The 23286-nt window shown below is 38.4% G+C and overlaps 2 protein-coding genes across 2 annotated transcripts in view; one reads left to right on the forward strand and one right to left on the reverse strand.

The window, feature by feature from the left end:
- Nucleotides 1-23286, reverse strand: part of LOC142340751 (uncharacterized) — a 107847-nt gene that overhangs the window by 71711 nt on the left and 12850 nt on the right. The window lies entirely within an intron of this gene.
- Nucleotides 1-23286, forward strand: part of LOC142341223 (oxygen-dependent choline dehydrogenase-like) — a 66583-nt gene that overhangs the window by 805 nt on the left and 42492 nt on the right. The window contains exons 2-3 of the mRNA XM_075392142.1: nt 1062-1248; nt 1778-1953. Of these exons, the coding sequence (XP_075248257.1) occupies nt 1062-1248; nt 1778-1953 (363 nt within the window). The remainder of the gene's footprint in view (nt 1-1061; nt 1249-1777; nt 1954-23286) is intronic.

Raw genomic sequence — 23286 nt, forward strand, 5'->3', positions numbered from 1 at the left:
CATCTACTAAAGCACATATTACTTTGATGTATCAGTTCCCTTTTGTTAGTTGTTTTAGTTTGGAAGCACACCAGGTATCAAACCCTCAGCGAGAACACTATTCCAAAAATTTTCTTGTTGATTTCATCATTATTGATGTTTGAATTCATTTTAGTTCTCTGTTAGATATTTTGATGTCATTTTGATCTCCTTTGATCCCCATAGATGGATATCCTAAAGCATACATAAAATGCAAATTGTGATATATAATTACGGAAATTGTTGAATCTAGTTACGCAAATTGTGGAATCGAAATACGCAAATCCCGGACCCCTATTACTCAAATCGCGAAATGTAATTACTGAAATCGTTAATCTACCTACATTTGCCTTTAACACTTACACTAATCCGTCAGTGTTTCACAAAATATTTCATTCCACGTTAAATCTACCTGCATAAATTGGTCAATTATGCCCGATTTGGGGGTCTGAACTGACCCAAAATAAAGTTTGAACTATATGACTTTGAACTCTCTCCACTGATTTTTGAGGTACTCGCACATTTCAATCTAATGGTATATCGTGCACAAGTTGTTAATTTACTGATGTGCGCAATTTTTGTACGCATTAAACAAAATAGACAAATTTGAAAACAAATTAAAATAAAGCACACCGGTAAACAAATTTGACTACTCCTTTCTACACTTTTTATTCTGCCCACGACAGTTTAGTGCGGGCATATAATTGTTACGCCCCACTGAGGGGAGGGGGGTCCGAAGCAAATTAGGTCCGCAAACCGTATATAAACACTGTCAAAATTACAATTAAATCCTGTTTGCGACATTTTTCATAAACGGATTATTGAGCCGAGAGTAAGAAAAATCAGACCATGAATGCAAATCTCCCATCATCATAGCGAATTATTAGTTGGAGATCTACAGATCACTTTATAAATTAGGAATACATCAGTGAATAGATTGGAATTTCACGGTTAATTGCATATACAAGGTGGCGCTCCATATGAAAATTAAGTGGTGTTTCTGATGCAACCTTTGCTTGACTGCATGATCAGAATAATTTAAGGAGTTGATGGCTGGAGTTGGAGTGATGTGGCTCCCTACTTCAAGAGAGTGGAGGGATGTACATTCAAATGCAACACAGACATCAGAGGAACTAGTGGACCCATGAAACTCACAAAACCCAAAGAGAAGAGTCATTTTGTGTCAGCTGTACTCAAAGCGGCTGAACAGATGGGATATCCTCTTACTGAGTTAGAAACCCGCATGAAATTTTGACTCATAAATCCAACGAAAAATTAATAATTATTGTCTTATAAAATCACGTATTCAATTTTTGCTTATATGTCAGGCTCATTAAATTCGAATTATTCTTTGTTTTGTGTTCCGGCAGCAGAAATTTTTGTTTATTTTATTGAGATAGCAACATTTGGGTTTCCAATTTTTCGTGCTCCTAAATTTTACTACAATATCAGTGAAAACGAGATCAATCTAAAAACAATTCATAACAAAAATTAGCAGAAATTTATTGATAAATTTTTAAATAAATTTATTTTGCTACATAGTAACGTGCTATATAACAACATATAATTTGCAGTCGAGGGTCATACAAAACACTGGGGAGGGGGGGGGGGGGGGCAGAATGGATCCTGAAATATTTTTTGGCCAGGATGGTTACAACAAAGATTCAAACCCCTTGCTTCAGTGCGTGAAACTTGTCATTTGTTATTTCAGCGCCATACAAAAGGTCCAACTTCCACTTTTTAGACGTCGTGTTTTTAGTGACCTCAACAGTGGCCAGATGGAGGGATTTGCCCCCATTGAAACCCAAACATATAAAGGTGTCCGACACAGTCCCTCCCAGGGATACCTGCACCCAGTTCTGTACAGGGAGAATCTTCATGTGTTGTGTAAGACCCACGTAACCAAAGTAGTGGTGGATAAATCATACGCAACTGGTGAGCAATTCTACCACGCAAGAATATCACAGTAAATATTACTCAAGCTCGTCTATCACAGAGAGAATCTGTTTGGCCATGTGGTTATAGCATTGCCCAAATTCATCAAAATTAAATCTAAAATATGAATTGGAAAAATCTTCCCGTTTAATTATTTGAGTGACCTTCACTTGAAAGGCTTTCAATTTTTTCCGATTTTTTTTAAGTGTGATAAGAGGGTAAAAACAGTTCCTAGACCAAATATCAGTTGACAGTCAGTTGACTATCTGTTAAATTTAAAAACGTTCCAAAAATTTGTTTTGAAATTGTTTTCCTTCGTCAACTGAAATTCGATTTAAGGCAGATTCAAAAACAGCAGGTACCATATATGACAATGGAACTTTCCTCACTTGCCATTCATTCTAACCTTTATTTGTGAGCGGTCTCCTCCCACAAGCTCAAAGTATAGGCACACGGGATGAGGTCCTCGACCCAAAACATATATGGGCTAGACGGACTTGGGTCGCAGACAGGGGTGTTTAAGCCGAACAGATCCAAACTCAGGTATGGGTCAGACCAAACAGACTACTGGGTCAGAGCAAACAGACCCCAGACCAACCCTGTGCCAGATGGAACACACCCCAGACCAACCCTGTGCCAGATGGAACAGAACCAAGACCAACCCTGGGCCAGATTAGGCAAACTTTTGTTGACATGGGCCAGACTGACTTAAACATGTAGAATTACACTGGGAGAATAATAATAGTAAATGAGTTTCCAACTTTAGGCCCAATAATTAACTTACTCCATTTTGACTGTTTTTTGACCAAAAAATCATCCGATCCAATAACCACAGAGTATTCAGTAATGGAAATTCAACGTTTGTTTAACTGTCTCTATTTATGTTGCTAATTGCTAAAGATCGACTGCTGCTTACATCAGGGCTCAATTGTTTGCAGAGCACTGGCTGCATAATTAAGCTAGAATTCTGGCTTTGATGAGTCCAAGTAGTTTGTTTGACGCTGATTAGTGATAAGTTTCTTAATATTCCTAATATTAGTTTTCTTAATATTCTTAATATTAGACAGAACAGACCGACGACGTGGTATGAGCTGGACCGAAAAGATCGAATTCAGATAAGGCGCTGGCGGAGCACCGCAAATCTCGGCCGAAATTTTGTCCAGACTATGAGGTCGGTTGCACCGGACTCCCGCACGCGACCCAGGTCCGTCTGGTCAAAAAATGTCTAGGGTCGAGGACTCTATCCTGGGCATATTTGGGAAGAAGTATGAGGACTAACGTTTAGTTGCCAGAAATTTTACTCTTACATTAAGAAATCAAAAAGATTACGGAATTCAAAGAATAAATTTTAGAGCAAAAACGCAATTTAGATATGCGTTGTTATTGCGGTGAGGGTACACAAAGTGGTATTGTGATGGGGTAGAAAAAACTACTTAATTGTATCGAAGTAGAAATAGACGCGCGTACTCTTATTCGAATGAAATAAATACTTAAATCAGTAATCCTTGCGATAACAGCAGTTGCATAAATTACCGGTGAAATAACCTTAACGCCCGATTAACGCTACTAAATCTGTCTTTCCAATAGAATACCCTGTGATTGATCACTGGACTGAGAATCCCACTGTGTCTTGATATTTTCGGTTTCCAATGTTTCGCGAAACCGAAACAACACAAACAATACAATTTTTGTTGTTTGGGTTCGCGGAAGTGGTGGTTTCGTTTTCTCTGGTGTTGGTACTGTTATAGTCTGGTCGTCTTTGGGGGGAAACGGTAGTTTTTTTGAATGTGCTCAACTGCACTCCTGGTTTCCATCAAAACGTACGGCTCCATTAGAGGGTCTGTTATTTCGCCTTAATGAGTCCGTGGATGACCTGGATGCTGATATTGACCATCATTCTGAAATTCAGTAATTATAACCACCATATTTTATTACCCAAGTAACATTACTCAGTCTTTCGGTTCTATGTGGGTTTTATTAGGTGTTTTATTGTTCAGGCAATAGTTTAATTGGATAGTTTGTCAATTTCATTTTATGGCGGATCTTGGGGTTGTGATATATCTTCTGGGCCCAGAGAGTGAGGTCTTTTGTGGTCCAAAGTAAGGTTTTTACTCATTTTCTCATTTTTTGCAATTAACTCAAAATTACCTGCTTTTGTTGGTATGATAGTTGTCTTTTCGAAGATTTTTGTGCATTGCCTACTGTGGTTTGTTTTGGTTGACACTATCAGTTTTTGCATTCGTTTATAAGTTCTTTTGTGTTTGGGGTAAATTTTAGTTACTAGTGGTCGGGATTTTGTTGCTCTTCTGCTGGCTGGTTGTTTTAAATTCAATCTCCTGCAGTTGAGGTGGTGATTGCAGTTGAGGGTTTGTCCAAATGATAATTTATGGAGCTTTTATAGATTGGACGCTCCCGGGCAATTTTTGGAGGCTGAATTGTTCTCCGTAAGTTTTTTGACTGGTTAACTTTTTTGTAGGGGATGAGTCTGAGTTTGGCATCGGATGTTTAAAGACGGTTAGATGGAAGTTTCTCGGTCGTGTTCTCTCTCGTTTCGTATTTTTCGGAGTTCTAATTACCGCTTGTTTGACTTTTACGGTGGTGTCTCCGCTTTGTAGTTTTGTGAATCTGCATTTATTATTTTTGTGTTACACGTGTAACCCTCCTTCTGATCTGGCCGGATCTATTAGGTTCAAGTTTTGCTGCGCTGTTTTCTTCTCGTTGGCGTGCAAGAGATCATATAGCCGTGCTAAGCTGGAGGCTTTTTTGTGTCCTTTACTCTGGAGTTCCTGATTTCTTTTGCTGTACTTCTTTTCGTTGACCGCCTTCTTGTGGATTTGTATCTTGGGGCTCTAAATTTTATTAAAAATTTATATTGTACCATTGTTAATGGGGGCAATTTTGTTTTTGTTGTAGATCAGTTTTAAGATAATAAGGTAGGTTTGAGTTATTGGTCCAAATGATATAATATATACTTAAAAAATTACTGCTTTAATTTTGTTGCTTTCTGTTTAAAAACAGCCCTTTATGTATATTTGGAGTCGATTTTTGATTGCTTGCTTGGGATTGTTTTCTAGTCAGATGTGCATTTGGTATTTGCTGGCAAAATAGAAGCTGCCGTCTCTTCCCCAATGTGGTTTCCACTTCTATCTCGGACTGTATCTTTTATCTAGGAGAAGAATGAAATCATAATAGATGTAGGAAGGTGCTGACCCTGTCTTTTAGTGTGTACTACTCCTCGTCGCATAATTTTAGGCAAGTATAAATTGATCCGATGGTGCGCACGGTTGGTCACTTTATTCTGGTTAACTGATATCAGGACTGAACAAAGTGGTCGCTCATAGCAGTTTCATACGCGTTTTTCCGATATTTATATCAGTGCATTTTGAACATATTATTAGGACAGTTTAAGGTATTTTTTCTCTGCGTAGGTCTTATCAGGCCGAAGAATTAGTTTTACTCTCTGGTTAATTATGTGAGGTGGTTAAAAATTTGCACATTTCCGTTTTCCTCAAATTTGTTTTGAGGTTTTCTCTGATTCTATGTATGTAAGCTGTTGCCAACCTGGTTTTCAATGTCTGAGTCCATGTCTGGCCAAAGTACGAGCTTTACACCCTCTGATTTTCATTTTCGGACAATGTGGGATCAGTGAAGTGTCGTCAGAAACCTTATTCTTTATGTTTTTGGAATCAACACATTGTCGTCTACTGCTTACATTTTTTGTTCTACTTTTCACTACGGTATTTTGTCGATGATCCAAAATGCAGTTTTTTGAATTGTTGAATGGATTAAATGCGTAGTCATGTCCAGCTAAGGATTCACAGAATTTTTATTTTTTTAATTTGTTGGCGTAATGAACGAAATTGTTCGAGATTTTTACATAATAGTTATCGTCTTCTTCCCTTGAGTTTTGGGTATGGCTTTGTGAATGAAGGTCCATCGTAGCCATTAATTGCCCTTTGCAGTACTTAATTTCCAGTTGGTGAATAGTTATCTTTCCTTCGATCTAGCTTGTTTGCTGCGGTTTGTCTTTTTCGGGAAGCGCTTGTTAAGAACGCTCATAAGGGCTGTGGGGGGATTCAACCGAGATTTAAAAAATTCGCTCAATTTATTATGGCTAGCGTGTCTAAATTGTTTATTGCTCATTTCTCGTCCTCGTCGGCTTTTTCAAAATCTCTCTGATGTTCATGCTTTATATTTCTTTTAATGTTTTATACTTGCCCAAGTTTAATTGTAACCGGGAGTGGCGACATTCACCAAAAGTTTTGTTACTTTTGTTAATTCTGTTTAAAAAGGGGCTGAGTACTTAGTTTCCTGGATATCAGATTTGACTTAATCAAAGCCTCTACGTTCCGTCTCACCTTGTTCCCATCTGGTTGAAGATTTTTCCAAGGATCTTGGAGGCAAATTATTCGAAAGTAATTTACTGTGCCTAGGAATTATGTAAATCTTTTTGCGGTTCGTGAGACCAATCCAAGTATTGCGTATGTTCTTCCGGTTTTGGATCGGATCTTATTCTGGTCGATGTTGCACCGCAACCAACCTATACTGGAGATGAACAGCTGCGTCTTCTCAGCTGACGCTTTCTATCCAGTATACCCGAGTTTGTCCGTTATGTTAGTTACATCAGCGATATGCTGGATTTATGTTCTGCTGATTTCAATGAGCATGTCATATAGGCACTCTTTTGTTTTGAGAGTTATAATTCTATTTTCTATTCCGGGAATTTCATATTATTTTCTGGTCCGTAAAATCTTAAATTGCATCTACATTGGCCAGTGACTTTTCTGTCAAAAATTGTAAATTTGCATTGATAAGCGGTGTTGAGGTTTAAATTAATTTAGTCGAATCATAGCTTAGGTGTATGGAAGAAAAATATAGTCCGAGGTCTTTTTTGTGGAGACTTTGTTTACCTCTAGGGCGTATGAATTGCTCTCCTCCCACTATTATCTCAGAATACTTGGCGCCCATTAATCCGTTTGCGTAATTCGTTTTTAATTGCAGGTGTGTCCGGTTCAATGCTGCTCTTTTGTGTCCGTGTTAAGTTGGTGCTTGCCTTAGTTTCATGTTCAATTTTATTTAAAATGCGATGAAATTATCAGAAAAAGATAGAATATCTGTGCTTATAAACCGGTGGAAACTTTTGAACGAAATGAACTGAGAGCGCTGAATTTTAGAGGTGTATGCGCTCAAACTGCGGTAAAACTTTGTAGGAAGAGTGCTGAAAAAGCGTTAACTTATAATGTAAGAATTGTATTCAAAATTAGCTCGAATTGAGAGCAACAAAAAAAGTTGTGGCGATTATTGGAAGACAAATAACCACCCGGAGTTATCACGCCGCGATTTTCAGTAAGGATATAGTTTAAACCCTAGGCTGTTTTGTAATTGTTCAATCTCTGATCATATTAAAGTCTAAACTGCCCGGTCTGATTTTCCAAGTAATTTTACTCTGATTTCTTCATGATCAAATTACAGAAAATTGTCTAGCACTATGAGCGACGTATCTGCTTTTACGACAATTATAAACGAACAGTGTGGGGTTGAAACGCTTTTGTTTTACACGAGGTGAAATCTAGGGCATAATAATGATTTTTTCAAAGTGACGTCAGAAACTGTAGTTCAGATTGGAGTTGTTTTTGCCAACAGAGCAGAAAGAAGAACTCTTTTTCCAAGGTGAGTAGTATATGATACCGGCTAGGGTGGCATACAGGGGGGGGGACACTTGCAAAAGGCTTTTCGGCCCACCGGTATTCAAACCCGCGACCTATGGAATGCGGGGCCGACATCATACTCCTCCACCATGGAGACACTATTGATCTAGGAAACTAACCTTAGATAGTATAATTGGATCATTATTAGTACATACAATACACACAATACATACACATAATACATATATGAAAAGTCCCTCCACATTCCGAGCTTATATTAATTCAAAGTCCTTTGCGAGCGATGAGTACCTGTAAAGTATACTTAACCAACCAATCACATTCGAGCTTCAATAGAAAGCCAGTTTAGAAAAATTAGTCATTTTACTTTTTTACACATTTCAAAACACTAGCCTACTATTGATTTGAAAATTGACAAACCTAGTTGTAAAAGAGGAAATTGATGGGGGTATTACAAACTTAGTGTTTGATGATGGAAACCGGGAGAGACCCCCAAGGAGCTGCTGTTCCAACACCGTAGTCCCTCGATCTGAGATTATACTTTTTGTTCAATTGAGTATCATAGTACTCATGATAATTGTCTGTTTCGCTATGCTATTCTTGATATCGGAAAATTGTGAGGAGAATTCAATTTGGATTGCATTGCTTTCGAGCCTAGATGGCTATATTTTTACCAAATCCTAAACTATGAACAAAGTCATTCTCACAAACGATAGAATCTTCATGGCGGTTGTAGGCCCAATTGGTTGTGGGAAAACCACCTTAATATTCAACATTTCCCTGCACTTCTACCCTGCATTTCCCGAAATTTAGTACTTCTACAAAGAGTTCCAGGACACATTTACATCTATGCAACAAAAAAAAACACGAATTGAGTTCATCAAGTATTCTGGATTGGATATGACAAAAAAGCTTTTGGATTGTCTGCTCATTTACGACGACTCAAGCGAGGAAATTTTAAAGGATGAAGAATTCGTGAAAAAAGCTACATCTGGACGTCATCGTAGACTTCACGTAATTTATGTAAAACATAATTTGTTCTAACAGAGCAAGTGGTCACGAACAATTGACCAAAACAATACTCATAAAATTTTTTTCAAATCGCTGCGTGACATTCAACAGATTGAATACCTTGGAAAACAGTTGAATTGTCTTCAATTACTCAAAGACGCATACAAATTAGCAACAACGCAGCCCTATGGACATTTAATGATTGACCTGGATCCATAAACAAGTCAAGGCTTAAGATTTTCATCTCAACTCATTCGTCCCGAACCATCAATTTTCCATATTCCTTCGGAGAAAGCCGTTGCTACAGCAATTACGAATGAAAAGGAAACCTTTGCTTATGCTCAAGCAATGGGCAAAAAGCTCAAACAAGAACTCCATCATTGAATCCAAACTAGTTAGAGACAGCGACTTCATTTGGTTTCTGAGTGATTGTGTGATGAGCCTACTCTCTGGAGTTGTACCAGTCAAGAAAAACGAACTGAAAAAATTCGAAAGAACTCTGCGTCAGCTTTCAAACGGGAAAGTAGGGAAAACTGAACAATTAAAATTGATTCAATCTCCCTCGGGCACCAGTCTCATTCAACTCATAGCATTACCCTGCATTGAATATCTAGAACAATGCATACTGAAGAGTTTGTGTTAATACCTAAACAGATGTATACAAGAGAACAATCTCATATATCTCAATTACTCAGCTACAAAGATATTCACAACCCAGCCAAGCAGATATCGCTGCTACAAAGAAAAAAGTCACCATCAGCTCCCCCTGCCTCGCAACAGGATACAGAGCAGCAAACTGACGCTTCAATGGACGATACATGTACAATAAACAAGTCTATGGAAAAATCATTTAGGGCAGACAACGCGTCAACTATCAGAGAAGGACTGTTGAATGATATTAGAATCTTGAAAGGGGTAAAATTTGAAAGAGCGAGAAAAATACTGGAAATAATAGAAGAACCGGATTCTGTGTCCTTTGACTCAACAAAGAGATTGCTTAACAAAGGTTCAAATACAGAAGTTCTTGAAGCTACATTTCTTTGCAATCTACAGCAAACCACTTGCAAACTATCTATCGAACATTTCAGTGTATTAACGCTTCTCGCTATTGGTCCACATTTGACTTGTAACACATACGCCAAAAAGTTTCTAAATTTATCATCTGAAGAAAAACTGCTTTTTTTTGGAACATGAGTCGGACAAAGAGGTTGCTTCAAAATCCCTCAGAAAAAAGCAAAAGCTTCTGACACGGTTGAAGGAAGCTTTGATGAGGCAGAAGAAGATACCAAGACAACCAGCCCCTGGGAAAATTACTTCCTATCAAGTTAAACAGTTAAACAAATTGTACACTGAAGGGAGTGCTGCATTTGGCAGCATTGTTAATTTAAAGAATGCTAGTGTTTTACCAGAGGCAGGAAAAATTGTTCGCTATCTTCAGTCGAAAGTCCCAAACACAAAATACAGACAATTTAGGAAAAGTTTTCGCCGACTGAAAGCTGTTGCTTATAGAAAAATCAAATCTGGTCTGTCGATGTTGCGTTTATGGATAAAGTTGCCCAACACAACAATGGCGTAAAATATTTTTTAGTGGCTGTGGATATTTTATCGCGTTACTTACGAGTTCAACCAATGAGGGCTTTATATGCAAAAGATGCCATTGAGCCGTTCAACAAATTGATCAAGACGAAACAGCCAGAGAAAGTATAGACAGACAAGGGATCAGAGTTTAAAGGAGATTTCAAAAAATTTAGTGAGAAGCAAGGAATTCATTTATATACAACAGAAAACAAAACCAGGTCGGCATTTGGAGAGAGGAACATTCGATCGCTTAGAAACATCATTTACAAATATTTGGAGGAAAAGTGGACTTGGACGTATATTGAGGATTTGCCCCAGTTTGTAAACACTATAAACAGTTGTGTTGACCAAGTTACCCAATTAGCACCTAATAAAGTTTTCAAAAAACAAGAACCATTTTTAATATCACTCGCTTTAGAAAACAACAAATACAAAACAAAATACGAAGAAGGAGACCTTGTTCGGATTGCACGCGAACAACGTTAAAATCCTAGGAACGTTTTATGAAACGGAATTGTTACAAGTTGACGTGTTGAAAACTGAAGAGGAGCAATGAGCTCTAACAGCGATGAGTTTACAATAGACTTGATTTCAAACGCATCGATGGAAATTTTTAATGACAACACTCTGGCATCTTTTCGGAATCAATTTTCCCAACCAATCCAACTACAAGGAGAATGGCAAGTGGCGTTGACTTCACTGTCTTTTCCAACAAATATCAATAACGTCAACTCTGGACAAATTGTTGTTTAAACAAATTCAGGGGCTGAGACCGATGAGTGGAGAAATCAATCAGGGCAAAACAGAAAATCTCGTACTGGTATTTACAACAGTTGGGAAAATCTAGTCACAGAAATTGTTGGCATTGCACATTTGAAACAGTTCGATCGCAGATTCGACAATGTCACGCAAAAACTCACGTTGACATTTGAGAAAAACGAAAGATTGTCATTTCAAGACAATTAAATTCCCAGAATTCTTGGTTTTAAAAGCACGCCTGACCCTTCACATAGTGGATTTGTGCATATCGGTTACAAGAAAAACATGGAAAAATCAAGGAAAAAGGAAATCGGAACGCTCCTAACAGACATTTAGTCAACTTCCCGTCGATATAACATGTGGCTCGCAGCTTATTTTTGTCTACATTGACATTATTGAATATCAACACGTGGGTGACTTGCGGGCACCCGTTCTCAAAATCATTGAGTCGGAAAGACGTCTAGGAAACAGTGGCCTCAACACCGTCACACCTGTTCACCATAAAATCTAAAGAAACTTGGATTACAAGCGTTTACTTTCAAACAATATCTAGAACATCAAAGTCGAGCTGAGAGACCAGGAAACTCATACCTTTCGCTGGAATTGTAAAGTTGTCGCCAGTTTTAAATTTCAGAGAACAAGCTAACTGATGGAAGCCTACTTTAGTAAACAAGCATCCAATTCATTGCTCGACTTCTCAGGAATATACAGACAAAGAGGGAGTGGATTCGGCACATTAGATACTGGTATTGGACGTGTGGCATTACCTTTAGCTAGGCGAGTTATTTGGACAGCAGAGAAAAAAAATCGGAAGAGAATTGCTAGTGCAAGGTGCACCAGAGTTATTAGAATTTGCAAGAAAGAAGAAAAGAGCGAAGCAAGCTCTGAAGAATACAGTTAAAAAAAACGAAAAAACAAATTTGAGGGTCACTTCAACGTGGTCACAAAGCAGTCCATCGCAAAAGGTCGACCTCGAAGAAAACATATAAAAGATCTCTACCAAAGAAAAGGATCATTTCTCAAAAAACAAACTCACAAAGGGGTCGACCGGATTTCTTCTCTAGAGTGAAAAATGCGTACTAACATTGTTATTCCCACAGAGGCTACACACAGCTCACTCGACTGATTCGAAAAACCTCCTCTGTTGGTTACATTTGATCAATCATTCGAGCAAAAAACTGGACCAATTTACTCACCCACTGCTTCTTCGTTAGAATTTGAAATAGCCGGTGACAGAAATAATTTCATCGACCTGCAGAAAATTTATCTGGAAATCAAATTTCGGTCGTTCAAAGTAATGGAAACGATTTGCGCTTCGCCACGGTAGATTCCAACAATATTGACACCTCACATTTGGTCAATAACGCCTTACATTCGCTTTGATTGCTCAGTGTCAGCAAACGGCAATAAAATTTCTCCTGCCAATGGTCACTACGCACACAAAAGTTTCATTGAAACAGAGTTTTCTCACGGATCAGATGCGAAAAAAAAACCTAGTTGAAATGTCAGGGATACGAATATGAAGCAGAATCAACAGGCGTCCCAGCTTACAATCACAGCTCGACAAGTAACTCTGAGAAGATGAGCCCAAATCACAAGGTATGGAAAAATTGCTATCGATATTTCTTCATGCGAGAAACATCTAGCGAGCGGAGTAACTTTACGAAATTATTTTCGACGATCACCGGATGATTTTACAATTGTAAGTGAAGACGGGGATAAACACTATAAAATCAAAATTGAGGAAGCAAATTTGTTCGTGCGAAAAATGACGGTCTGGGATAATGTGGTGGGCGCAATCGAGAAAAACACTTCACCAGACACCTGCAATGTATCGCTATAATGAAGTTATTTTTTAAAAGTTTTTCTCGCAACAGCTGGGCAACAGAGCTGGAAGCAAAAGGACATTTTCATTAATGAACCAATTCGGAGGTTGATAGTTGCCATGTGTCGCAGCGGTGCGTTCATTGGTACTAATACGCTAAATTCATTTTCATATAGGAAGTTTGATTTGAATGAGATAATAATTCACCGTAATGGGTTCGCCACCGCTGGCACGCCAATGTCAACAACTGATAATAAACGACAATACTACAACTCAGTGGCTGCACTAGCTTATGTAGAAAATGGTCACCGAATATCGCTCACTGACTTTCCCGAACACTATATTATGGTATTTGACCCTACCGTCACACAAGAGGCTACACATGGTTTCATCCATCCCGAGTTAGCAAACTCATCATTATCCGTGGAACTTATATTCGGAGAAGCTTTTCCGAACAACATTGAAATATTGTTCTTGGGAGAAAAATGTTCTACAGTATACATCGATTCTGCGAGAAACGTTTCCAAAAACGCTCTTTCTATGAGCTAATGGATGAAGACCGGATATTCAAGTTGATTCTACGATGCAAGCACCTAATGTTTAAGTTTAATGGTGAATATGCAGCTGAAAATTTCCCTCTAAACATGCCAAGAAAATCATTTACCCTTGTTAACGCATCATCAGCCTCCTCACCTGGATCTCATTGGATCGTTCTCGCAAAAGGATTTGCCTACCCAATAACATACTTTGCCGACCCGCTGGTATTACCTCTTTATTCATATAAACAAATATCAGACCGATTTCGACAACGCACTAATGATAGCATGATAGTGGACCTTATGGATGACCGACGTGACTCAAACAAACCCCTGCAAAGTGCAAACTCTCAAATATGTGGACTCTGTTGCATTTAAATTGCTCATTATGTTCTCATTGATAATTTCCCATTCATTCCCGATGTAAATGAAATCCAACTTTGGCATTCATTAAAAATGTGAAGTGAATGTTCTGGAAGTTTCTTTCATTTAAGAGAGTCTGATGACTCAATAGATCAAACGCCAATAATTAAATCCTTTGAACTAAATTTAGGCCCTGGATTAGTAGAAGGAAAGTGGGGGGAAAATTTACAGCTTTTCAACAAATTTGAAGTTTGTCTAGACGATGGAATGATGGGAATGTAAATAACTAAGATTACACTATCATGACGTCGAACCAAAAAGACGTGAGTAAACCGACAGCTTTCTCACATCTGATTTGTTGACTAAAACTCTAAAAAGTTGGTATCGGGGACTTAAAAACTAATCACTGCTTTCTGCTTTACATCTTGAATTCATTAAACAATACACCCAGTTTAAATTTTTAAAGAATTTTCAAGGACATCATAAGCGGAAGAACACATTGCCGTGTTTTCGAAATGCCACAAGTCAAGTGTGATATTTGCCAGAAACTGCTTGCTGATAAAAGGAGCCTCTGACGTCGCCGAAAAAACATTCACAAGGTCTATCCACAGGCTAATTCATTCGAATGTAATGAGTGTGCTTTCTCTACAAAAAGTCTCTACGAACTAACAGGACATATGACAGTACAACACGATGCGCCCAATCCCCGCTACTGTCTATATTGCAACAAATGCTTCCCTCGCGATGTTGATTATTTAGAGCATATGAATGGTGTTCAAACTCTACCAGCATGTAATATTGACTCGGAAAACCTTCAACATTCAGGTATTTTGCCGACAAAATGAGCTTTTTGGGGGCGCTCTAAAAACGTACGAAATTTCAATCGGGGCAAATGATCTGGATCTACCTTATGTCAATCATACAAAACGACAAGAAATTGAAAACATTGTGCAATTGAGCGTCCAACAACATTCACAATAATCCAATTCAGCTCAAAAATACGGTTGGCGAAGCCTCCAAAAAATGAGGATGAATTTTCTTCAAGTCAACTAGATCGAATCTCAGTGTATTTACAGTCATAAATGGAACGTGTCGACTTTGGGGGTCTGGCAGACAAAAGCTACCAGAGCATGATAGAGCAGATGCTTCTGTCGTTTAACAATTTTGCGTCACACGGTAGCGGTTGGACCCTCGATCAGATTGAGGACATAAAAGTACGATTAGTAAAAAATAAACCAATAACTGCATCTTCATATCTAGCGCTCCCGGGAAAAACCTCTGGCATGTCGGCTTTGCTCAATATACGAAACCGAGAGGATGAACACTGTTTCCTGTACTGTTATACCGCAGCGTACCATTTGAAGAATGGCCCCCGACTTGTTCCTGTTGGTTCTTCATCACGCATGATAACCAGCCCTGCTACATACTGACCAGGAAATCCAATTGCCAAACAGGCTAGTGGCGAGTTCAAAATGCCAATGGGCTTTCATCAAATGGCAAGGTTCGAGGAACTCAATGATGTCTGTGTCAATGTTTTTCGGTGAGAAAAAGTTTGACTTTCAAACTCCTATGACCTCCTCCAGAAAAAAAACAACTTTCAAACTTATGACCCACTCCAGAAAAAAACCTCAACTAGATCTAAACCTAAAAGTGTTAAAAACAATGATTACACAAAATTAATTTTTAGGTACACTGAGAGCGGGCTAACATTATTCAGAGTATCGAGAAAAACAAACTGCGACTTTAATTTGGATATTCTACTGTTTAGTGATGGTCAGATGCATTTCAATGTCTTGAGCCGAAATTTGCAAGTTTTCATACACAGAGTCCGCGAGCGAGTGCCAGGGACTGAAAACTATATTTGTCGAAACTGTTTTCACGTTTCTTCTTCAAAGGAGCGTCATGATAAACATCTTGGCTTCTGTCTAGAAAACAAACCAGCGGTCGTTACAATGCCGCAGGAAAATTCATTCATCTATAAAAAATCCAATCTCGGTGGTTTGCCGCTATAGTTGGGTTTTTCGACCTGGAATCAATCATAGAGTCCGTATCTGGCTGTGGAAACGACCCGCAAAAAGCAGAAACCATAGAGCTTCACAACTCATGCAGCTACGCAATGCTTTTTGTCGGGCAGGACGAGGTTGAGCCCTTTCATTTTGAATGTGAGAGTGATCCTGACTTCATGTCCAAGTTTGTAGAATCTCTCGAGCAAATAGCGAAGAAAGTATATCAAGCGAAACAACGAAACAAGTATTTTAATGGTGAGGCACCATATTCAAAAGAATATGCGGACGATAGCTGGATATGTGAGGAAACTCTTGAAAACACAATAAAAAACCCAACTTTTTTGGATCACTGTCAATTTACAGGTCAATTTTTAGGATGGGCACACAACAGTTGTAACATCAATACAAAATTCAAAGTTCCTCAAATACACCCCGCTATTTGCTCACAACCTTTCGAATTAAAATTTTCACAACGTAATTCTTGCTCTTCAAGGAAGCAACATGTGCAATACAATTTCAATCATACCCAGTACAGATAAAAATTCATAGCTCATGAAATTGATGTTCTGATCAAGATGCGTCCGGAAAAATATGGATTCGATAAACCAGTGTATGAGCACATAAGATTATTGGATTCCTTCCGATTCATGCCGTCATCACAAGACACTCTCACTAAAAATCTACCAGCAAAAGAGTTCACCTTGCTCGAAGACTACTTCAAAGACTGGCCAGGTTCATCTCTAAACATGCTCAAGCAGAAAGGCTTCTTCCCTTACAACTACATTGAAAACTTTCCAAAACTCAGAGAAACTGAGCTACCATCGAGAGAAAATAGGACTAACAGCCTTCATCAGTATCAAGTTACTGTAAATGAGGATGAGTATGAGCACGCTCTCAGAGTTTTTCAAGCGTTCAAGTGCGAAACAATTAGAGAGTACTACAACCTCTACTTGAAAACTGATGTTATCCTTCTTGTGGCTATCGTACTTTGCTTCCGCAAGGTATGCTACCAAACTTATGGACATGACTACTGCCAATACTACACAGCTTCAAATCTTTCGGGGACGCTATGCTCAAAACTTGCAAGGCACCCCTTATACTTCTCACAGACAGGGAACAGTTGAACATGGTTGAGGGTTTGATTAGGGGCGGAGTGAGATCTATCTGCAACAAGAGTCTCTCAGTCGCCAACAACAAATATCTCCCGAATTTCAATCCAAATGAGCCTTCAACATTTATAGTTATGATTGACGCAAACATTCTCTAGGATTTTCTCTAGAGATTCTAACAATTTTGAGTTCACGAACCAACAATGGGACTCTGATCTTGAGCCACAATTCGTTCAGAAAGTACTGGAGACTCCTGACGAGAGTGATGTTGGATACATTTTGGAAGTAGAACTGTCATTCCCAGACGCACTTCATGACCTGCACTCTGATTTCCCCCTAGCTCCAATGAAGCAGCAGGTTGAACCGTGCTGGTTAGGCGATTATCAGGAAGAACTTCTAACTGATATGCAGATGAATGCCCCACCCTCGAGTAATAAGCTCAATCAAACTCTATTCCCAAAGAAGAACTATATTCTACATTACCAGACACTACAACTATATGTTCAGTTAGGTATGAAAGTTGAAAAATTGCATCGTGCGCTGGTGTTTAACCAGTCAAAGTGGTTGACGCCATATGTTCAACTCAACATGCAAAAACGAAAGGAGGCAAAAAACAAATTTGAGGAAAATTTTTGTAAACTGATGGTCAACAGCCTCTTCGGAAAAACATGTGAGGGGAAGAGGAATCGAATCATGGTGAAATTAGCCCGTAGCGAAGATGAGGCTCTCAAGTGAACATGCACTCCACAGCTGAAATCTTTCTAAATAATTGGTAAAGGTCTGGCAACAATTAGCCTTAATCAAACTGAAATTTCCCAATGTCTTCTCCAATTTCCCCGGCGACCGTGAGCTCTATGACCGTGGTAATGCACGGGTTACACTAAAGTTCAAGGATGAGATGGGTGGTAAACTGATCTCGGAGTTTGTGGGCCGCAAACCAAAGCTATGCTCCATCTAATTTGCGGAAGGTGAGTGTACATTTAAACTTTTGTTCGGGAACATGAAAAGATTAAATGCAATAACGTGTAAAAATGCAAATCAAGACTGGTGAAAGTGTAAGTTTTTATAAAGGTGGGAGAAGTTCAAAAAGAAAAGTAGAACTTTCAGGATCTTCTAAGCAGTCTGCCAAGGGTGTCACGATGGATGCTCGCAGTAAGATGGCTCATGAAATGTACAAGCAAGTGCTCAACGGTGGAGAAACAGTGAGACTAGTCAACACAAGAACTGCTTCTAGCAAATTTCAGTTGATGACAATTGTTTGTAACAAAAAATCGCTCTCTGGATATGACGATAAACGCTTTGCGAGAGGAAATGTTTATGCGGAAAATTCTTCTTGATCCTGACTGGAGTTGATGAGGAGACTAACGTTCAATTTGCCGAATCAATTATGGAGCAGAGTCCGCCGATTACTCAGCACACACAGCTTTCAGAAACTTGGTCACCACCTGATCCAGGTCTAAACCAGCGTAAGTACAGTGAGGATGAGGATGATATTCTCAATTTTTCAAAGGAGCGTCAAGATAAACATCCTGGCTTCTGTCTAGAAAACAAAAAAGCGGTCGTTAGAATGCCGCAGGAAATTTCATTCATCTATAAAAAATCCAATCTCGGTGGTTTGCTGCTATAGTTGGCTTTTGCTACCTGCAATCAATTATAGAGTCCGAATCTGGCTGTGGAAACGACCCGCAAAAAGCAGAAACAAGAACCATAGAGCTTCACAACCCATGCAGCTACGCAATGCTTTTTGTCGGGCAGGACGAGGTTGAGACCTTTCGTTTTGAATGTGAGAGTGATCCTGACATCATGTCCAAGTTCTTAGAATCTCTCGAGCAAATAGCAAAGAAAGTACATCAAGCGAAACAATGAAACAATTATTTTAATGGTGAGGCGCCATATTCAAGAGAATATGCGGACGATTGCGGGATATGTGAGAAAACTCTTGAAAACACAATAAAAAACCCAACTTTTTTGGATCACTGTCACTTTACAGGTCAATTTTTAGGATGGGCACACAACAGTTGTAACATCAATAGAAAGTTCAAAGTTCCTCAACTACACTCCGCTATTTGCTCACAACCTTTCGAATTACACGATTTTCACCACGTAATTCTTGCTCTTCAAGGAAGCAACATGTGCAATACAATCTCAATCATACCCATTACAGATAAAAAATTCTTAGCTCATGAAATTGTTGTTCTGATCAAGATGCGTCCGGACAAAAATGGATTCGATAAACCAGTGTATGAGCACATAGGATTATTGGATTTTTCCCGATTCATGACGTCATCACAAGACACTCTCACTAAAAATCTACCAGCAAACGAATTCACCTTGCTCAAAGACTACTTCAAAGACTGGCCCGATTCATCTCTAAACACGCTCAAGCAGAAAAGCTTCTTCCCTTACAACTACATTGACAACTTTCCAAAACTCAGAGAAATTGAACTACCATCGAGAGAAAATAGGACTAACAGCCTTCATTGGTATCAAGTTACTGTAAATGAGGATGAGTATGAGCACGCTCTCAGAGTTTTTCAAGCGTTCAAGTGCGAAACATTTGGAGAGTACTACAACCTCTACTTGAAAACTGATGTTATCCTTCTTGTGGCCATCGTACTTTGCTTCCGCACGGTATGCTACCAAACTTATGGACATGACTACTGTCAATACTAAACAGCTTCAAATCTTTCGGGGGACGCTATGCTCAAAGCTTGCAAGGCACCCCTTAAACTTCTCACAGACAGGGAACAGTTGAGGGTTTGATTAGGGGCGGATTGAGTTCTATCTACAACAAGAGTCTCTCAGTCGCCAACAACAAATATCTCCCGAATTTCAATCCAAATGAGCCGTCAACTTTTATAGTTATGATTGACGCAAACATTCTCTAGGATTTTCTCTAGAGATTCTAACAATTTTGAGTTCACGAACCAACAATGGGACTCTGATCTTGAGCCACAATTCGTTCAGAAAGTACTGGAGACTCCTGACGAGAGTGATGTTGGATACATTTTGGAAGTAAACTTGTCATTCCCAGACGCACTTCATGACTTGCACTCTGATTTCCCCCTAGCTCCAATGAAGCAGCAGGTTGAACCGTGCTGGTTAGGCGATTATCAGGAAGAACTTCTAACTGATATGCTGATGAATGCCCCACCTTCGAGTAATAAGCTCATTCAAACTCTATTCCCAAAGAAGAACTATATTCTACATTCCCAGACACTACAACTATATGTGCAGTTAGGTATGAAAGTTGAAAAAATGCATCGTGCGCTGGTGTTTAACCAGTCAAAGTGGTTGACACCATATGTTCAACTCAACACGCAAAAACGAAAGGAGGCAAAAAACAAATTTGAGGAAAATTTTTATAAACTGATGGTCAACAGCGCCTTCGGAAAAACATGTTAGGGGAAGAGGAATCGAATCAAGGTGAAATTAGCCCGTAGCGAAGATGAGGCTCTCAAGTGGACATGCACTCCACAGCTGAAATCATTCAAAATAATTGGTAAAGGTCTGGCAACAATTAGCCTTAATCAAACTGAAATTTCCCAATGTCTTCTCCAATTTCTCCAGCGACCGTGAGCTCTATGACCGTGGTAATGCACGGGTTACACTAAATTTCAAGGATGAGTTGAGTGGTAAACTGATCTCGGAGTTTGTTGGCCGCAAACCAAAGCTATACTCCACCTAATTTGTGGAAGGTGAGTGTACATTTAAATTTTTATTAAAGAAAAGTTACATGAAAAGATTAATTGCTATAACATGTAAAAATGCAAATCAAGACTGGTGAAAGTGTAAGTTTTTATAAAGGTGGGAGAAGTTCAAAAAGAAAAGTAGAACTTTCAGAATCTTCTAAGCAGTCAGCCAAGGGTGCCACGATGGATTCTCGCAGTAAGATGACTCATGAAATTCACAAGTGCTCAACGGTGGAAAAACAGTGAGACTAGTCAACACAAGAACTGCTTCTAGCAAATTTCAGTTGATGACAATTGTTTGTAACAAAAAATCGCTCTCTGGATATGACGATAAACGCTTTGCGAGAGGAAATGTTTATGCGGAAAATTCTTCTTGATCCTGACTGGAGTTGATGAGGAGACTAACGTTCAATTTGCCGAATCAATTATGGAGCAGAGTCCGCCGATTACTCAGCACACACAGCTTTCAGAAACTTGAGGTCACCACCTGATCCAGATCTAAACCAGCGTAAGTACAGTGAGGATGAGGATGATATTGTCAATTTTGCAAACCTTACTGAACAAGAAAGTGAAGGAGAGTTTGATGAAAGTTCTTTCATAGACGACCGGGCCATTGAATCAGGTTTGTCGCCAAGTTTTCTCGACCTAAGACCAGCATCTCCAATTCGTCTTTCTACTAACACTTTAACACAAAAGCAATCCAACCACCGATCCGGACCATCAAAATGTACAAAAAGTTTGCAAAACGAACGCTGGAGTTGATATCAGACGATGAATCTATCAATGAAGAAAGAATAAAGAAATGGAGAGTTGTGAAACTAGAGTCAGATAGTGAAGAAAACTAAATTTGTAATACTTACAGCTTACGTTTTGTGATTTTTTTCGTCGCTGCTTTGTTTTTATAAAAACTTACCTGTTTGGCGGAATTAGGAAAGATTTTAACTAGAAACAAAAAAGTTCATATTATAAGTTTTTTCAAGCGCCTACATAAGCTGTTGATCAATTTATATCTAGGTTATTTTTGTCCTCAGTACCGTCAATCCATAGTATAAGTATTTTAAAAGCTCCCATGTAAGCAGTTGCTCAATTCATATCAAAGTTTTTTTTGTCCTCAGTACCTTAAATCCATAGTACAAGTCTTTTAAGAGCTCCCACATAAGCAGTTGAGGTTAATCAGTTTATATCTAATTCATTTTTGTCCCCAGTAACTTCAATCCGTAGTATAAGTCTTTTAAAGCCTCCCATATAAACTGGTGATCAATTTATATCTAAGTTATTTTTGTCCTCAATGCCTTAAATCCATAGTCTATGTATTTTAAAAGCTCCCATATAAGCAGTTGCTCAATTTATATCAAAGGTTTTTTTGTCCTCAGTACCTTAAATCCATAGTACAAGTATTTTAAGAGCTCCCATATAAGCAGTTGCTCAATTAACATCTAAGTCATTTTTGTCCTCAGTACCTTAAATCCATAGTATAAGTATTTTCAAAACTCAATTATAAGCAGTTGCTCAATATATATCTAAGTCATTCTTGTCCTCGGTACCTTCACTCCAGTCCTTAAAGCCTCCCACATACGCAGTTGATCATTTTATATCTAAGTTTTTTTGCCCTCAGTGCCTTCAGTCCAGCGTATAAGTCTTTTAAAGCCCTCAACATAAGCAGTTAATCAATTTATATCTAAGTAATTTTTGACCTCAGTACCTTCAGTCCAGAGTATAAGTCTTTAAAGCCTCCCACATACGCAGTTGATCAATTTATATCTAAGTTTTTTTGCCCTCAGTACTTTCAGTCCAGCGTATAAGTCTTTTAAAGCCCGCAACATAAGCAGTTGATAAATTTATATCTAATTTATTTCTGTCCTCAGTACCTTAAATCCATAGTGTAGATATTTTAAAAGCTTCAATATAAGCAGTTGCTCAATTTATATCTAAGTCATTTTTGTCCTGAGTACTTTCAATCTATAGTATATGTCTTTTAAAACCTCCCATTTAAGCAGTTGGTCAGTTTATATCTAAGTCATTTTTGTCCTCAGTACATTCAATCTATAGTATATGTCTTTTAAAAGCTCCCATTTAAGCAGTTGATCAATTTATATCTAAGTTATTTTTGTCCTCAATACCTTCAATCCATAGTATAAGTGGATAAGTCTTTTAAAGCCTCCCAAATAGGCAGTTGATCAATTATTATCTCAATCATTTTTGTCCTCAGTGCCTTCAATCCGTAGTATAAGTATTTTAAAACTCCCATATAAGCAGTAGCTCAAATTATTTTTGAATCCTTTTTGTACTCAGTTACTTCAATCCATAGTATAAGTGTTTTAAAATCTCCCATTTTAGCAGTTGCTCAATTTATATCAAAGTCATTTTTGTCCTCAGTACCTCAATCTATAGTATAAATCTTTTAAAAGCTCCCACATAAGCAGTTGATCAATTTATATCTAAGTTAATTTTGTCCTCGGTACCTTCAATCCAGAGTATAAGTCTTTTGCAGCCTCCCACATAAGCAGTTGATCAATTAATATGTAGATCGTTTTTGTCCTCAGTACCATCAATCATTAGTGTAAGTTGTTGTAAAGCTCCCACATAAGCAGTTGATCAATTATTATCTCAGTCATTTTTGTCCTCAGCAGCTTCAATCCATGTTATAATTGTTTAAAAGGCTTCTGCACTATCAGATGGAAATGAAAAAAGTAGCCGGTGTTTATAGCCAAACAAAAACTCTTTTTTGTCTCGAAAAAACATGTTAGGGAAATGTTCATAGTTACCTCCGTAGATCAACTGTGTAGAT

Source organism: Convolutriloba macropyga, chromosome 6 (genome assembly GCF_964194025.1).
Source record: "Convolutriloba macropyga chromosome 6, txConMacr16.3, whole genome shotgun sequence".
Taxonomy (NCBI): domain Eukaryota; kingdom Metazoa; phylum Xenacoelomorpha; order Acoela; family Convolutidae; genus Convolutriloba; species Convolutriloba macropyga.